We start from the raw sequence: 17,178 nt of genomic DNA, 5'->3' as shown, positions 1-17,178 counted from the left end.
CTATTATTAAAATAATATATACTCACACAGAAGTATATAAAATACTAAAACATATTAAAGAGACATCAAAAGCAACCATTCATAACCCATAAACAAGCACACTGTCTTTTTCTTTCACCAGTTCTTATGAAACTTTTATCTTTTAACCTGGTTAAGACCATGAACTGTTTAACACAGAAAAATGTAGTCTTTTATTTATCTCAGTGATATTATTGGTCCGTTCACAGGATTTTCCCAACAGCATTAAGGCATTTGAACTAAACCATCTATCCAAGCTTGTTTGTTCCCGTTAACACTAACAAATACTAACAACTTGGCTGGAGAGAGGTTTAAGGATGCTATTTGTAGCCATGAAATCAAGCAGCTGGCCAAAACTAGGATGGAATTCACACCCTTAACTGCACTGAACTGGTTTAGTTGCTCTATGTCTAACCCACTACATACATATAAGAAAACTATTCAACTGATGTAAAACCCTATATATGATCATTCTCTCACCTTAGGGGCTTCACATATGCTGTTCCTTCCACCTAGGAAGCTCTTCTAGTCCTCCAGGCCCTACCCTACATCACACATCTCCCCACCAGCTCCTCAGCCTACACCATCTTCAGAATCCTGTCCTCCTGTTAAACATTTCTTCTTCCAATAAGATTTCCTTCTTTGCAAGACTGGGCTATGTGCCTTTGGTGAGGAATCTTTTACTTCATCTTTCCCCGTATTATCATACTGCACTCTAATGGCCTGTCTTTACAAAAGACTAAGCTCTACCACCATATACCCAAGGTTAGAACTAGCATGTAGCAGAAGCCCCACAAAATCTGCTGAATTAAACGATAAGATACTATTTAATGGCACACATGTGCAAACATACACAGTGTATACATATTAATATTTAATTGCATATGTGCATATATATATATACACACGCTAAATGGTGTGCATGTGTGTATATATATACTAACAGGTATGTGTGTATCAGAAAAATAAGTTACTTCCCATGCCCATTCCAAGAAGAAAATAAAAAGCAATAAAGCTGAATTACTGTAGCATCTAGTCTGCCACTTCACTAATCATCTGGGCATGCTAGTACTCAATTCCCTCAGCTGTAAAATATGAAAATCCTAAAATCCTCCTTGATGTAAAATTTTGAACATCTCAAAAATGACTTTCTACTCAGCAAAGTCAAGTAGACTTGTAATCTACTCAAGTCAAAAGGGAGGATCAATTATTAGAGCCTACCACAGCATGATAATAGGTACCCTAGAAAACAGAAGATAAATTCCCACTGAGCACTTAAAAGGTTAGCAGGACTGCTCAAACATCCTCCCCAAAGAGAAAAGCCTCAACCCACCCCAAACCAAAGGTGAGCAAACACTCCCAAGCCCAGGAGGTATATGCCATCAATGAGCTTTTGCTTTATCACACTTTATTTCAAATAACTTTTTGCTATCCAGAACCTTCTCCCATTAAGTTTATATGGAAAGTATAATGAAAAGATAACATAATTTTATACTAATTAAATTTACTCATGTCAAATCAAATACAAGAGCCCTATCAGTTAAAAAATTGAGGGGAATAAAAAACAAAACAGAAGAGTTGGGTTGATTTTGAAGAGATCCACTCCAGTTAAACAAACAAGGTGTTCAGAGTTTAGAATGTCCACTGCTTCTAAATAGAGGCTTCCCAGGTGGCTCAGTGGGTAAAGTATCCACCTGCAATGCAATGCAGGAGACCTGGGTTTGATCCCTGAGTTGGGAAGCTCCCCTGGAGGAATGGCAACTCATTCCAGCCTTCTTGCCTGGAGAATCCCACGGACAGAGGAGCCCAGAAGGCCGCAGTGCACAGGGTCACAAAGAGTCAGACACGACTGAAACAACTGAGCATTGCTTTTAGATACCCATTAGAATGAGTTCAAAGAACAGAACAGAAGGTCTGAGGCAGGAAATAAAAATCAAATCTTAGAAGAGCAAAGCTGACCAATACATATTAAATACAATTCATAAAACAGTATCTAAAGGCCAACAACCACACAGACTCAGAGAGATGAACTTTCAGACGTCACATACATCCATCCCCTCATCTTACGAGTGAGTAAACTAAAACTCACTGTAAGGAAATGACTTGCCCAAGATTACATGACTGATAATAGAAGAACCAAATGTCTCCTGACTCCAAATTTAGTGTCTTCTCAGTTTTCAGAACTCCTTCCCCATCAGGGCCTGCCTACCAAACACAAAGTCTTTCAGAGACACATAACACTGTAACAACTGTAATACTTGATAATGAATGTCATTATCACAAAACAAACCTTCTGAAAACAGATAAAAATTAGAAAACTTAAAAGATTCAGAAATGCATTTTTGATTTTCATCTCATCTTGGGGTCTTAAATCCCGTATGAAATGCAAAACCCGTAAAACTGATCACAAGTATCTAGACCCATAAATCTTAAAATATTCATTGGCAGTGTACTACATGAAATTGTCATTTTAAATGACAGTAACAATGAAAGCATCAGAGAACACCAGGTTGCATTTTGAAGTTTCTCTGTGCTCCGACACTGCTCTCCTGGCAGCATTCAAGGCAGCCACTCCAGTACTCTTGCCTGGGAAATGTCATGGACAGAGGAGCCTGGAGGGCTACAGTCCATGGAGTTGCAAAGAGTCAGGAACAACTTAGCAACCAAGCCCAGCCTGTGCAGGCATAAACAGAAAGGAGCACAGACTCCCCACATAAGCTCTTCAAGCATCCCCTAGACCCTCCCTGCCACTTTCCAGTATCTCTTCCACAACTAAATCAAAGCACTAGAAACTTGTTTTCACACCCCAGCGGGCCATTAATCTCTTATGTTTTTATCCCTAGACAGATCTTTTGCAAACAAAAAGCAAAGGAACGACAACAACTGATTAAAAAAAAAAAAAAAAAACCCACTGTCTGTATGTAAACTGTTCTCAAAACAATTCAACAGTTCTGGACTACTATTGAAACTCTGATTATCAGTATCAAATACAGACATCTATGATGAACCTCTGGTTGCTACTGGCATCTTCAATGACTATAAATGAAAACTCTTTAGGCTCAAGAGAATGGAGGTAAGAGGATGAACCAGTACCCACACCCTGAAACCTTGTCTTCAAAGCCTTTTGCAAGCACCAGGTTAAATCATCAGATCCTTCTTCTCTGTCACTTACAGTCTCCCTTAGCACTTAATTCTTTATTTACAGGCCTGTTTCCCCATTAAACTGAAAGCTCCAAGAGGGCAGAGGCCATCATCTTTGCATCACAATGTACATAATTTAGTTGAGAAAACAGTCACTGAATTGAGCAAAAGAGTAAAATTTTCCCACTTTGCCTCTTTATTTTTTCCATTTATCAACAAAATTTAAGTAAAAGAAACCATGGACAACCTTAGACCCACAGTCCTTTCTTCCTCTGAGCCATTCTACAATACAAAAATCCTTTTCCCTACCACAATCCTAAGAGCACAGAAACTGGAGCAGAAAAATCCTAATAATCTGGTCCAATTCTCTCATTTTACAAATGAGAGTTACAGCATTTATTAATGGTCACACACCCAATTAGTATCAGACACACACGCAAACCAACAAATCCCCAACCGCTTCCTCCAATTTATATCCCATTATCACTGTATCAAAAACAGACTGACTGCCTACTGTGTGTGTGTGTTAGCCACTCAATCGTGTCCAACTCTTTGCAACCCCAGGGACTGCAGCCCTCCAGGCTCCTCTAGCCATGGGACTCTTTAGGCAAGAATACTGGAGTAGCCATTCCCTTCTCTAGGCAACCTTCCCAACCCAGGGACAGAACCAAAGACTCCTGCACAGCTGGCAGACTACCGTCTGGGCCACCAGAGAAGCCCTGATTGCCTACTATATATCCCATCAATTCAAAATCATCCAAGAATACCAAGTTTTCTTTATGTTTGTGTCTTCTAATCTATATTTTCTTAACAGACAAAGACTTCTTAAAAGTGCATATGCAGAAAATACATCTTCCCATTTCTAGTACTTTGACAAGGATGTGAAAAATACTTGGCACAATCAAGATGTTACCATTGGGAGAAGCTGGGTTATGAGTACATGGGTCCTTTTCTGCATTATTTTTTCAACTACTTGTGAGTCTATAATTATTTCAAAGTAAAAAGTTAAAAATAAATTAACAAACATGGCCCACCTACCTGATGCCACTCCAGGACCCACTAACCTATCACTTCACTCTTCTACAAACTTTCCCAAAAGAGCCAGAAAAAGTTCCAAATGCTTCTCAACCCAAATTCCAGGAAGGGTTGGTGCAGCTACCCCAAGCCTAGCACAACATTTGAGAAGCACACAAACATTTACTGAACAAGGGAAACTCACCTAACATTGTTCTCGACTCTGCCGGCAACACACAGCAAATATTGACACGGGGCAAACTCTTCTGTCAGTCTTTCATAGTTTGCTACTCGCCTGTGGATCAGTGTCACTCCCCTAACCAAGACTGTAAGCCTATGAGCACTGACATGCATTTTTAAAAAGCTACCCTCTCAGTGTCTCTCAGTTCTGGGGAAGACCTGATTTTTATGTAACTTATTTCAAATTTTTTAAATTTCATTTGTAAAAACAGAAAAACAAATAAGAATTACTCTAGCCTCAGACAGACGGCTAGAGAGCCTACAGTCTGATGGAGAAAGGATGGCTGGGGCAGTGAGGAACGGGCAAGTTTGGCCCTATTTGCTGTCGTCATTGTTGTTTAGTCGCCAAGTCGTGTCGGACCCTGCGACCCCACGACTGCAGCACACTAGGCTTCCTTCTCCTTCACTACCTCCTAAAGTATTATCAAACTCATGTCAATTGAGCCGATGATGCTATCTAATCATCTCATCTTCTGCCAGCCTCTTCTCCTCCTGCCTTCAATCTTTCCCAGCATCAGGGTCTTTTCCAATGAGTATTCTCTTCACACCAGGTGGCCAAAGTATTAAAGAGTTTTAGCTTCAGCATCAGTCCTTCCAATGAATATTCAGGGTTGATTTCCTTTAGGACTGACTGGTTTTGCTGTCATTGATGAATTTTAAAACAAAGAAATATGGGTAAGAGCCTTTTATACCAGGATCTTCACACCTTTTGTTCCTGATGATGGCAGTCTATTTAGACACTATGAGAAACACTGCTTTAAATCAAAAAACCTCTTAATCAGAAAAGGCTACCACAGTAAATGTTTTTACTACAATCTGGTTAGGTTATATTACTTACAAAACTTTAACACTATTGCCAGAAAAATTTTCCATTAAAAAAAAAGATTTTAAATATATCACCCTCAAAAATAAATGCTATCACCTCTCAAAAATATCAGTTGAATTTACAAAAAAAAAAAAAAAGATTGAATCTTCATGTCAACTGAAAGCTTTTTACATTTCCAAAGAGACTTCTGAGGAATCAAGAGACCCTGGAGAAGAAAAGCAAAAGACCAACTGGCCTAGAATCCCTGCCATTCCACAGGGTTTTATGAAACCAAAGTCATTCTGGATGGTATGGGAAGGCTGCTAACCACACACTGACTGGAATCAGGTGTTGTATTTCTTTTTCAGTATCTCTCTGCTCTCCGAAGTGGCAGAAAGATGAGCAACTGCCAACAAAACCAGCCCCCATGTCATCTCTGACCTGCACACCATGGGTCGCCAACCTCCCCTATAGAAGACAGCCATTCCTGGTTCTGTGTCCCCTCGGCAGTGACAGAAACCCAACAGAAAATCAGTAGAAACATGTGGCAGCAATTTGGATTCATCCCTGCTGGCAACTGCAAGAAGCAAAGAAAAAGTAGTTCCTAGAGGGCAACGGCACCCCATTCCAGTACTCTTGCCTGGAAAATCCCATGGATGGAGGAGCCTGGTAGTCTGCAGTCCATGGGGTCGCTAGGGTCGGACACGACTGAGCAACTTCGCTTTCACTTTTCACTTTCAGGCATTGGAGAAGGAGATGGCGGCCCTCTCCAGTATTCTTGCCTGGAGAATCCCAGGGACAGGGGAGCCTGGTGGGCTGCCATCTATGGGGTCGCACAGAGTTGGACACGACTGAAGCGACTTAGCAGTAGCAGTAGCAGTAGCAGTATACTCTCCTAAAGAACCACCATAGCAATGGTCCACAGCATCCAAGGACTCCCTCACTGTTCACAGCATCCAAGGATTCCCTCCCCCCTCAATATTCTTAATCTATAATTATCACAACACCTGATAAGCAGAAAAATGCAGTTACTTAAGGAAAACACCCAGGGACTTCTCAAAGATGAAGTTTAAAAATGAAAAAGTTTAAAGTGAAGTTTAAAAATTACTAAAAATATAAGCATACGAAGAGAATGAATGTTTAAACTAGATTTGCACAGACCCACACAAAAATCACCTGTCTGGTGCTTCCCTTAAAGTTTCCATATGCAGATGATGACACAGAGCAACAACTTGACTACTTCAAATTCCTTTGGACAGGAAGCAAAGTCACTCCCACAATGGAAGAATGTAGACAGTGAACTATACAAGTTCATATACTCCTCCCCTCAAAGCTTTTCATATAAAACCCTATTTTCATCACTGAGACATCAAAATAACCCTACCATATTATCTCTGCTCTTTTGACATTCTTCATCAAGTTAACTTCCTGATCTCAAATTTGGCTTTTGCTAAAAGCTTACAAAAACCCATCATCCTCCACTTTTCACATCACAGCAGCAGGCTGTTTCTCCACAGGAAAACACTCAGGTGAACCTCCACCAGGCCTCTGAGAAAGTCTTAGAGCAGGTCATAAAGAGCTACACCACCTTGTCATATGAATTCTGGAATGGCATATTCATGCTGGGGCAGAGCCAGTTTCTTGAAATGGTAGTTTCTCAATACTTTTCCTTTTATACTAAAAAAAATGGGGCCTGAACTGATGAGAAAGGAATCTATCTATTCATTCAATTCACAGTGCTCCCTAGACTGGACACTGTCATAATCTTTATAACTAGTGATCTAGAATACCACTATTACTAATGAAATTCCAAACTATATAATCTCTTTTATATATGTGTATGTGTATATATATATATATATATATATATACATACACACACATATATACATTAACATGAAAATTTGCTATCAAGAAAAACGTACGTTTGAGTAGCTTTTTCCTAATGCAGCATGATCACAACTATATTTTAAAAGAAAAATCTATGTATAGGAAAAAAGAGACCAGAAAGTCACCAAAATACTACCAGTGATGGCACTCCTGCTAGACTTTATAAACTGATTGTGTTTTCTGAATCTTGTGTAAAAATGCTTTTTATTTTTTATATAAATTTATTTATTTTAATTGGAGGCTAATTACTTTACAATATTGTAGTGAGAATGCTTTTTAATAGTAAGGAATTTTTGAAAACTATTAACAGTCAAAAACTTGAAAACAGCTCAAATTTCCATCAACTAGAAAACAGATAACAATATAGTGATTATCCAAACAATGAAATACTACTACCACAATTAATGTGGCATCTGGTCCCATCATTTCACAGCAAATAGATGGGGAATAAATGGAAACAGTGAGACTTTATTTTCTTGGGCTCCAAAATCACTGTGGACAGTGACTGCAGCCATGAAACTAAAAGACACTTGCTCCTTGGAAGGAAAACTATGACAAACCTAGATAGTGTATTGAAAAGCAGAGACATCACTTTGCCAACAAAGGTGTGTACAGTCAAAGCTGTGGTTTTTCCAGTAGTCATGTAATGAATGTGAGAGTTGGACCATAAAGAAGGCTGAGCACCAAAGAATCGATGCTTTCAAACTGTGGTCCTGGAGGAAGACTCTTGAGTCCCTTAGACTGCAAAAAGATCAAACCAGTCAATACTAAAGGAAATCAGTCCTGAATATTCACTGGAAGGACTGATACTAAAGCTCCAATACTTTGGCCACCTGATACGAAGGAAGAGCCAACTCATTGGAAAAGACCCTCATGCTAGGAAAGATTAAAGGCAGGAGGAGAATGGGATAACAGAGGATGAAATGGTTGGATGGCACTACTGACTCAAATGGATATGCATTTGAGCCATCTCCAGGAGATAATGAAGACAGGGAAGCCTGGCGTGATGCAATCCATGGGGTCCCAGTCAGACATGACTTGGTGACTAAACAACAACAAACATAATTAACAAAAGAAAAAAAAACTGTTACATGTGCTAAGGAAAAGTCACCAGACACATGATCCCTATTCCATGAAATTCTAAAAAAGGCAAAATTATAGTGAGAGAAAGAAGAATAGCTGTTTTTCAGGAGCGTGGTGAATAGCTGTTTTTCAGAAGGGGCTCAAAAAGCAAAAGGGCACCAGGGAACTTTTGGGATCATGAAAACGTTCTGTATCTTGATTGTAATCATGGTTACACAACCATACACATTTGTCAAAACTCAAACTGTACACTAAAAATGGGTGAATTTTATTGTATGTAAGTTAAACTTCAATAAAGCTGAGTTACAAACTAAATAAGAATAAATAAAGTTGAAAACATTTTATTAAGGTGAATGATACCATTGGAAACTGAACAAATAACATCACTTTGCTGTTTAAGCTTATATTTTTATTTACACATGAAGTAACATTAATTTGTAATGCTTTACTCAATATCCTGGAAAAAATGAGGATATCAGAAACCAGTTACCTAAGAATTTATCATATTTCTCATTTTGAAGGAGTTTACCACCACTATAGTGATCTTATCAAGGAAATAATATAAAATATGATCTCACGAGAGAATAATTTCTAATAGCCAAATTCAATTTACCAGTAATCTTACCTCTATGAAAGTGTTAGTCACTGAGTTGTGTCCAACTCTTTGTGATCTCATGGACTGTAGCACACCAGGCTCCTCTGCCCATGGCGTTCTCCAGGCAAGAATACTGGAGTGGGTTGCTATGCCCTTCTCCAGGGGATCTTCCTGACCCAGGAACAGAATCTGGGTCTCCCACATCACGGGCAGATTCTTTACTATCTGAGCCACCAGGAAGTCTTACCTCTATATTAAGTTAGAAGAATGCTGTAAACTTTTCACATGACTTATGCCTCAATGTGCCCCACTTTCAAGAACTCTGTCTTTCCATCATTATTATAAGCAACTTGCTGATCAAATGTTATCCCACTACAGGTTAAAGATGTGACAACATCTGTCAGGAATATTTCCAATGTAATCTTGCCTATCCATCTAAGGCTATTATCCAAACAAACTTCTCTTAAGAACGTCAAATTTTATAACATGTTAAAATTTAATTAGTTCTATTATGTAAAATTGCAAAACGGTCAATCATCAAAAATAAGCTTTCATGTAACAACAGGAAAAATCTAAACAGACTGAACTCTGAGATTAAGATAATATTTTTAAAGCTTTCAACTTTGAGATATATAATGAAGGTATATCAAATAAATGATCTGAGGGAAAGGAATAAAGAGGGAAGAGACTTGAAATCAGATTGGCCATGAGTAGGTAACTGTTGAAATGGGTGCTCACTATACCATCCTCTTTACTTTTGTATTTGCTTTAAAGTTTCCATAATAAAAAGCTTTAAAATAATTTTCAGAATAAAACTTAAAAACCAATTATAAAAACAAATCAACATTTCAAAATTACAGTGAGCCAGGAGGCAGGCTGTTGTCATTTGCTCAGAATGCCAAGGTGTCAAAATGACAGAAACACAGACTATAATTAGAGTTTGTTTTCTTAACTAGAAATACAGTTGGCCCTGTGTCTCCAAGGGGTATTGGTTCCAAGAGCCCCGGCAGGTACCAAAACCCTTGGTTGCTTAAGTCCCTTTATAAAATAACTAGTATAAATAGTTAGCACTTGGTATCTGTGGATATGAAGGGCCTAGTGTATGTATGATGAAAATGGGGCATAAAGACATAAGTACATTCTCCTGTAACATAAAATTACTCCCCTCAATACACTCTGCAAGATCTACTTACATGTAATTTGACACAGTCCTCGGTGACTAAACTTTCCTTTAAAGACTATTTCCTAAATAATGTTAATTGTTAAGGAAAAATCCTGACCTTTCCTAAAGTTCATCCCATTATTCCTAGTTGTACTCCTGTGTACTATGTAATTGCCTTCCCAAGTATCTGTTTACTCCTAGACGTACAATTTAGTCACTGAGTTTTTGATTTATAAAACTAATCTTCCCTTGTTTGTCTTCATTTTCAATTTTTTGTTTGGCTATTCCATACCCTGTCTTTAATCTTACTTTCCTTAAACAACTTAATCATTTTAGTGAGGCTTGCCTGGACTTTCCCAGTAAAGTCACTCTAGTATTATTGTTTCTAGGTAACTATCTCAATAATCATATAGTCAGATTTCCCACTGGTTTGGTGACGTGATTTTTTTTGGTGTAGCACAATGAAACTGTAGGCAGCTTTCAGCTATTATAACCTCTACCCACCACAATCTTTGTTCAGCTCCACATAAACCCAGGCCTCTTTTCTGGATCCTACTGAAGGGATGAGGATATGCCCGAGTCCATAAAACCCAACAGTTCCTAATAAAAATAAGATGCACTTACTAAATGCCAGGTATTGTGCAAAAAGCTCTTTCTGTGTCAACCCTGCCCAACAGAATTTGCAGTGATCATGGCACTGTTCTGTATCTGCACTGTCCAATACCGTGCCACTAGCTACATGTGGGCACAGAGCACTTGAAATGTGGTTACTGTTACAGTTCCACAGTAACTTGTTAATTTTATTTCTTTTCAACTAATTTCAATTTAAGTAAGTCATGTCTTGAGACTAACTTATATTGCTTGAATTTTTCATAAATCTCCCTTTAGTTTTATATCTGTATATATTCAAGATGATCTATGATAGAGTTTCTGAACCTCACCACAACTGACATCATGGACAGGTTCATACTTTACTGTGGGGCTGTCCTGTGCATCACAGGGTGTTGAGCACCACCTCTGATGTCTACCCAACTAGAGGCCAGTAACAATGCCCCAACTGGGACAATCAAAAAACGTCTCCAAACACAGCCAAACATCCCCAGGGGGGCAAAAACTACACCCAGTTGAGAACCACTGGTCTAAGACTAACAGTCTGGATTCTGTACTCAATGCTAAGGATATTCTAGTGCAGTTCCTCTAGTTCCTATTTTTCTATTTGGAAACCAGGCAAAATGTAAAAGCAATAAAAAGTAACTATCTCTTTATAATATTTTCCACAGAACCTATATTATAATATTGTGCTTTCCCACCTGCTATCTCAACTATTCTTCACCAACCAGCGTACTATACCTGATTTAGAAACTGAGTCTGAAGGGGGTGGGGAGGAGCGACAGGGAGTGAGACTGTAAGTGCTTGAACGACTCGCCTACCACAACATAGTTAATAACTAGCAGGGCTGAGACAAACCAGATTTAGGAATTCCTAATTTTAAACTCCTATCTACACTACCTTATTCTGTAGCCTTATAGCATCTAAAGGAGGAGCTCCTCGGAGAAAAACATTTTTGATATAACAGTCTCAACCCCGATTGTTTCTGGTCACACAGCACATTATAATGCCTAAGAACAAAGTTCACAGGAAAATTCCACATCCAGACCAACAACGTGAACTGGGTTTCAGTGTAGTCAACCTGCATCCCAAAGAGTAATTCAAGACAGGGACTAGCCTCAGGGACACATATCACCTTAAAAGGCCTCTCCTAACCTAGTACTAGGAAAGCGTTAAGAGGTTCCGGGCTCTGACAAAAGGCCTAAATCAATTTGAAGCACAGGAGGGAGGAGTTGAGGAGTAGGGGAAATCAAAACTCTAAGACAGGTGGCTGCACAAAGGCTGGGACACCTCAGAAAGCAGAGATTTCCTAGAATACAGGCCATGTGGGACAGTGAAGAGACCTAGACTTCAAAAATCAAAGATCCATCATGTGGCCCTCATCTGTCAGTACCCTGGATAAATTCCGTAAACTTAGGCCTGGTTTTCCAGCACATCTGTCAAAAGACTGGTCTACTGACTTCTTCCGCACCCCAGGGTTTGGTGAGTTGCACTTCCAGCTCTCCTCTCAATCTCAAAATGCAGTACCATGTTCTTGGTATGGTTTTTACTACTGATATTTCTTGAGATGTTTTAAGCAGGAACATAGCACTAACTCAAGGAATTCACTAGAAAGAAAATCAAAATGTCACACAAGTATCTGAGCACTGAGTGGTTTCAATTCCATACAAAGAATATTTGCTGAGGGGCCAGCTCTCTGCACCAGGGACCTTGTAATCATTCTGGAAATCCACAACCAACATCCCAGGCTCTCGGACTGCCTAGCCATCCCCACCTGTATTCTACTACTGCATTATTTGACTCCCAGGGCCAATAATTAAAAGATTTTAACCCAATATACCAAGACTGTCACAGAAATGCATGAGTGCATGCTTAATCATGTCCAACTCTTTTGCAACCCCATGGACTGTAACCCATCAGGCTCCTCTGTCCATGGGATTTCCCAGGCAAGAATACTGGAGTGGGTTGCCATTTCCTTCTCCAGAGGATCTTCCCAATCCAGGGTTCGAACTCATGTCTCCTTCATTGGCAGGATTCTTTACTGCTGGGAAGCCCATCATAAAAATAACAAGTATAAAAACAGAGGAAACGCACTCCAGTATTCCTGCCTGGGAAATCCATAGATAAGAGAGACTGGTGAGCTACAGTCCATGGAGCGGCAGAGTCAGACTTGACTTTAGAGACTAAACAATTTTTAGCTTTAGCTTTTTTGCCTCCACATCACCCTATTAGTATCATTCTGCCATTTGTTTTGTTTTGCCTGCTTCTTTTATTCCTCCTGCTAAAAATGAAAAAAAAAAACCACAAAGGGAAAAAAATCAGATTTTTTTTTAATACTGAGTACATTTTAAACGCTGACATCACATTTCTACACTAAACAAAATATATGACTTTTAATAGGATGCAGCCATTTTAAATAGAAAACTTTATTTGTACAGCAAAATATTGGTGTTTTGAGGCATTTTGACTAAGCAATTTATTTTCAATACCATGCTGCCAGTCCAATCTTACTGCTTTTCAGGTAAATACTAAAGTATATGTATTTATAGATTTTTTTTTCACTGGAACTATCAATTATCATTTCATTTGTGACTATCTTTTCTATTACCAAAACTTTCTTTAAACCTTGGTAGATTTTTTTCTAAAGGCAAAAATTTTCTGGGCTCATTCTAGTTAAGTTAAAAGGTTCCAGAAAGAGTCTAGTGTGGAAAAAGATTTCCCTTAAACAATGCAGCAATGGGTTGATCTATTATTTTCCAACTAGGTATGCAAACAGGATCTTCTTCTGAAGGGGAGACACAGAAGAGCTCCACAAGTCAACTACTTCAAAACTGGAAAGCATGACCATCTCAAATGCTGCTTTCACAAAACAGACCAGACATTTTACTGCTACTAGATACAACTACAGGTTCCTAAAATTTTATCTAAGCTATTTTTTTAAATATCTACACACATTATTGATGCACATATTTTACGATCCCATTTTCGGAACCACCTGTCTTTATTTCTCATGAAAGTTGAAGATGATCCAAATAGTCTCAATATTGTATACTGAGAGTACAGGAGTCAAAGCTGATTATTTGTTTACACCAAGAATGAAAAAAGAAAAGGTATCTTTAAAAAGGATACATGTAAATTTCTAGACTAACTGAAAGAGGAATGCTCAAAAATTATTCAAAGTGCCTAACAAAACCGCAAAATAGGTTTTGGCATGCACGATCAATTGAGTAAGTTAGTTTGGATTCCTGGTATATGAAGTTAGGATTAGTATAAAAAATACACTGTACTTCTCTCCTGGTGCAATGTAACAAGCTGCCCTACAAGCATGGCCAACTGGGTTCTATGAATGACAGGCAGTACAGCTATCCTCACTACAAGCCTGGTTCTAAAATTTACCCAAAAAAAAAAAAAAAACTTTATGTAAAAGTCTTAACAAAAGATTTGTAATGAAATAAAATCGGAGTAAGACTGCATTATAAATGACTTGAAACTTATTTTCGTACTTAAAAGAACTATGTGACCACTCCAAATTAGTATTTTAAGAAAGTATTCCAAAAGTTTTACAAACATGTTAAATACAATATGGCTACAACAGCAAAGATTAGACAAATCCGAACCCAATGCCAGAAACCAAGCCTCCAGCTTCCCGGATTGAAAGGCTGTCCGCCCCACCTGAGGCGGTTAGATACCCCGAGACAGAGGCCAGTATCTCAGCAGCAAGTTAGGCCTCTTCCTCCCTCGGGGAAGTGCATGACAAACAGGGCTTCATGCAATTTATGTCACCCGGTCACTTAGCAAAAATCATATCTAACTTCTAAAAGTGGGCCCTGACGGCCTTCTATATTTACGAGGAATAGAGAGTAGCGAAAGTTTTGGGATAGAAACTTAAAATGCCCCACTTTCTGACCCTGTAAAACATTTAACCCTCATTAGATCTGAGTCCTAGCTTCTCAGCCTTGCCTAATGGAGGTCTCCCTCAACCTCTTCGGAATCTGTTTTGCAACAGTGAAGGAACTTTTCCTGCTTTATCTCAGTTCCCTGAGAGCATGCGGCCTTGCAATTCAATATCCTAAACTGGCAGGGAACGGTGGAGGAGGGAAGGGGAGGAATCCGGAGTCAAAACAGCCTCCTTATGAAAGACCAAAAAAAAAAAAAAGAAAGAAATCATAATTCCTCCTCCGCCCACAGCAAAACCCATCCCAGAAATTTACAGCGTGTTAAGAAAAGCAGCACTGAGAACTGCAAACGTAAGAGTTTTCCTTTGACTCTACGCACGGTTTTCAGCTGTCAAATTACAACTCAGGAAAACACTATCATTAGAATAAAAAAAGGAAACAAAAAAGCTCGCACCACAGGGACTGGGAAGCAGGAGCTGCCAGCACCGTTTCGAGAGAAAACAGAGCAAAGGGAACCCAATCCACTTCCCTCCCCGCCCCCCCACCCTCGCCTAAATTCATCCCCTCCCCGGACCGGCAAGCCTCACTGCAGGGGCTCAAATTTAATAATAACAATAATCATGGCGCTTCCTCCCTCCCGCCACCCCACCCGCGATCTGCAGGGAATCAGCTTCTCCCACCCGGGTCCCCCGACCCCACCCCGCCCCGCCTCCCCTCCCCCCGGGAGCTCCAGGCCCCCGCCGGTCCGACCACCCCACCGGACACAGCTCCCGGGGGCCCGGGCGAACCCAGCCTACCCCGGGGCCCCTCGCCCGGCTTCTCCGCTTCCCTCTTTTTTTTTTTTTTTTTCAACCTCCACCATCCCCCATCCGCATTGTCTGTCTCAATTCAACTTTGACTAATATGGATTCCTCGGGCCTGGCCCGGGCGGTGATGAAGCTCCCCCCACAGGGAGCTGGATACCCACCCGCCGCCCCCACCGAGTTCAACGCGGCTCCTGCGTGGAGGCGGGGGGACCGGGGGGCGTTAGAGGGTGCAGTGCGCTTCCCCGTCCACAGCTCGCTTCCCCCCACACCCCCCCGACCCCGCGGCCCCGGCCCTTGGGACCAGAAGTTTGCCCCGGAAGGGGCCTAGCCGGGGGGCAGTGAGGACCCCCGCCCTCCCCCACCGGCCGCCGCTCCGGCGCGGCCCCGTGGGGGAGGGGAGGGCGGGGAGGCGCCCCTCCCCCCGCCGCCCGGCCCGCCCGCCGGCCCTATTACCTGTCATTGAGCTGGTCCTCGGTGCCCGGCAGCGGGTGAACCACGAAATGGATGGACGTCATGGTGCTTCCTTCTCGTCGTCCTCTCGAGGACGGCCCCCTCCCGCTCGGCTCCCCCCACCCCCGAACCCCTTCCCCTCGTCAAAACCCACAGCCACAGCCGCCGCCGCCTCCCGGTCCCCAAATGAGAGAAGCAAATGCGCAGGGGCCGCCGCCGCCGCCGCCGCCGCCGCCTCCCTGCCGGGCGTGTGTCCGCGGCGCGGAGGTCCGGCGGGGCGGGCAGGAGGGCGGATCAACACGCCACCCCGCTCCCTCAGCGACAGCGCGCAGGAGTGCGAGGCCGGCGGCCGGGACCCGGGGCGCGTCGCCGCTGCCGCCGCCACCGGCAGCCGGACGTCGGGAGAGGGGCCCGACTGAGGAGGGGAGGGGGACGGGCTGCGGGCTGTGGGGCCGGTGTGTGGTCCCGGCGGCGGACGGGGTCCGGACTAAGGAGGTGGGGAGGGAAATGAGCCCGCTCGGCGCGTCACTGGCGAGAAGAAGCCGCCGCCGCCAGCGCCGCCGCCGCCATCTTCACTTCTGCCCCAGTTTCTCCGTCTCGCAGGCTCCGCTCCCGAGCGGCGGGGGAGGGGCGAACGGGAGGAGGAGAAGGAGGGAGGGAGGAGACCGGCAGGCGGGGGGCACGGCCGCGAGGGGGCGGGGCTCCGGGAAACGGGCGGCGAGGCCCTGCCGATTGGGCGGCTCAGCCACGGCGCTGTAAGGCGCGCGCCGATTGGGCCGTTCGGCTCCAGAGCCCGGCCCCCCCCCCCCCCACCGGGGGGGGGGTGGGCTCGCTCCCGAGTGAGTGTTCCGGAGAGCACGTGTTCGGGACAGATGAGGCGGAGGGGCGAGCCGGCTGGGGCGGGGAGTCCGGGAGGGAGGCTAAGTGTGTGTCCCCAGCACGATGGTGGTGGGAGGGAACAGGGGCTCCTCCAGTCTCGCGCTCTGATTTCTCTTGGGGCAACCCTAATTATTTTGCGGACCCTTAGGGGTTTTCGCTTGTTGTTTCTCGTCCTTCACATCCGCAGTTATATTTAAAGTGGAAGTGTAGAAATCTGTTAAGGGGCAAGGAACGCACAGCGTTTTATTGGAGAAGTAAGGTAGTTATGTAAGGGCCTTTCCAGAAGGTCCAATCGTAGGATTATAAGCTGACTTTGCAGCAACTTCTTTTTATCACCCTGATTTCCCCAGTCCCACCCGCCACGCAACTGCCACCATCACGTATCCACACAAAGACAAAATGTGGAAATTTCCACCGATTTCCTGATTTAAATGACTCATGAATTTTAATTCTTTTAAATGAAAGATGAAATATCTATTTCATCGAAGATGTTTCGTTCTTCAGCTTATGATCCGTGGGATCATAAGGGCTAATTCTTGAATAGATCTGCCTTTTTCTAGGGAACCAGTTAATAGATTTTTTTCTCAAAG

The 17,178-nt window shown here is 42.3% G+C and overlaps 1 protein-coding gene across 5 annotated transcripts in view; it reads right to left on the bottom strand.

The window, feature by feature from the left end:
• UBR5 (ubiquitin protein ligase E3 component n-recognin 5) overlaps positions 1–15,824 on the bottom strand; it is a 137,410-nt gene extending 121,586 nt beyond the window's left edge. For 3 of the 5 annotated variants that reach the window (XM_027561404.1, XM_027561409.1, XM_027561407.1), the window contains exon 1: positions 15,713–15,824. In XM_027561404.1, coding sequence (XP_027417205.1) covers positions 15,713–15,774 — 62 coding nt within the window. In that variant the 5' untranslated portion in view covers positions 15,775–15,824. The remainder of the gene's footprint in view (positions 1–15,712) is intronic. The other 2 variants (XM_027561406.1, XM_027561408.1) reach the window with 1 other exon arrangement.
• Positions 15,825–17,178: the final 1,354 nt, after the last annotated feature.

This window comes from Bos indicus x Bos taurus, chromosome 14, assembly GCF_003369695.1.
Source record: "Bos indicus x Bos taurus breed Angus x Brahman F1 hybrid chromosome 14, Bos_hybrid_MaternalHap_v2.0, whole genome shotgun sequence".
Classification (NCBI taxonomy): domain Eukaryota; kingdom Metazoa; phylum Chordata; class Mammalia; order Artiodactyla; family Bovidae; genus Bos; species Bos indicus x Bos taurus.
Note: the sequence above shows the minus strand (reverse complement) of the source record. Positions and strands in the feature narration are given on the sequence as shown.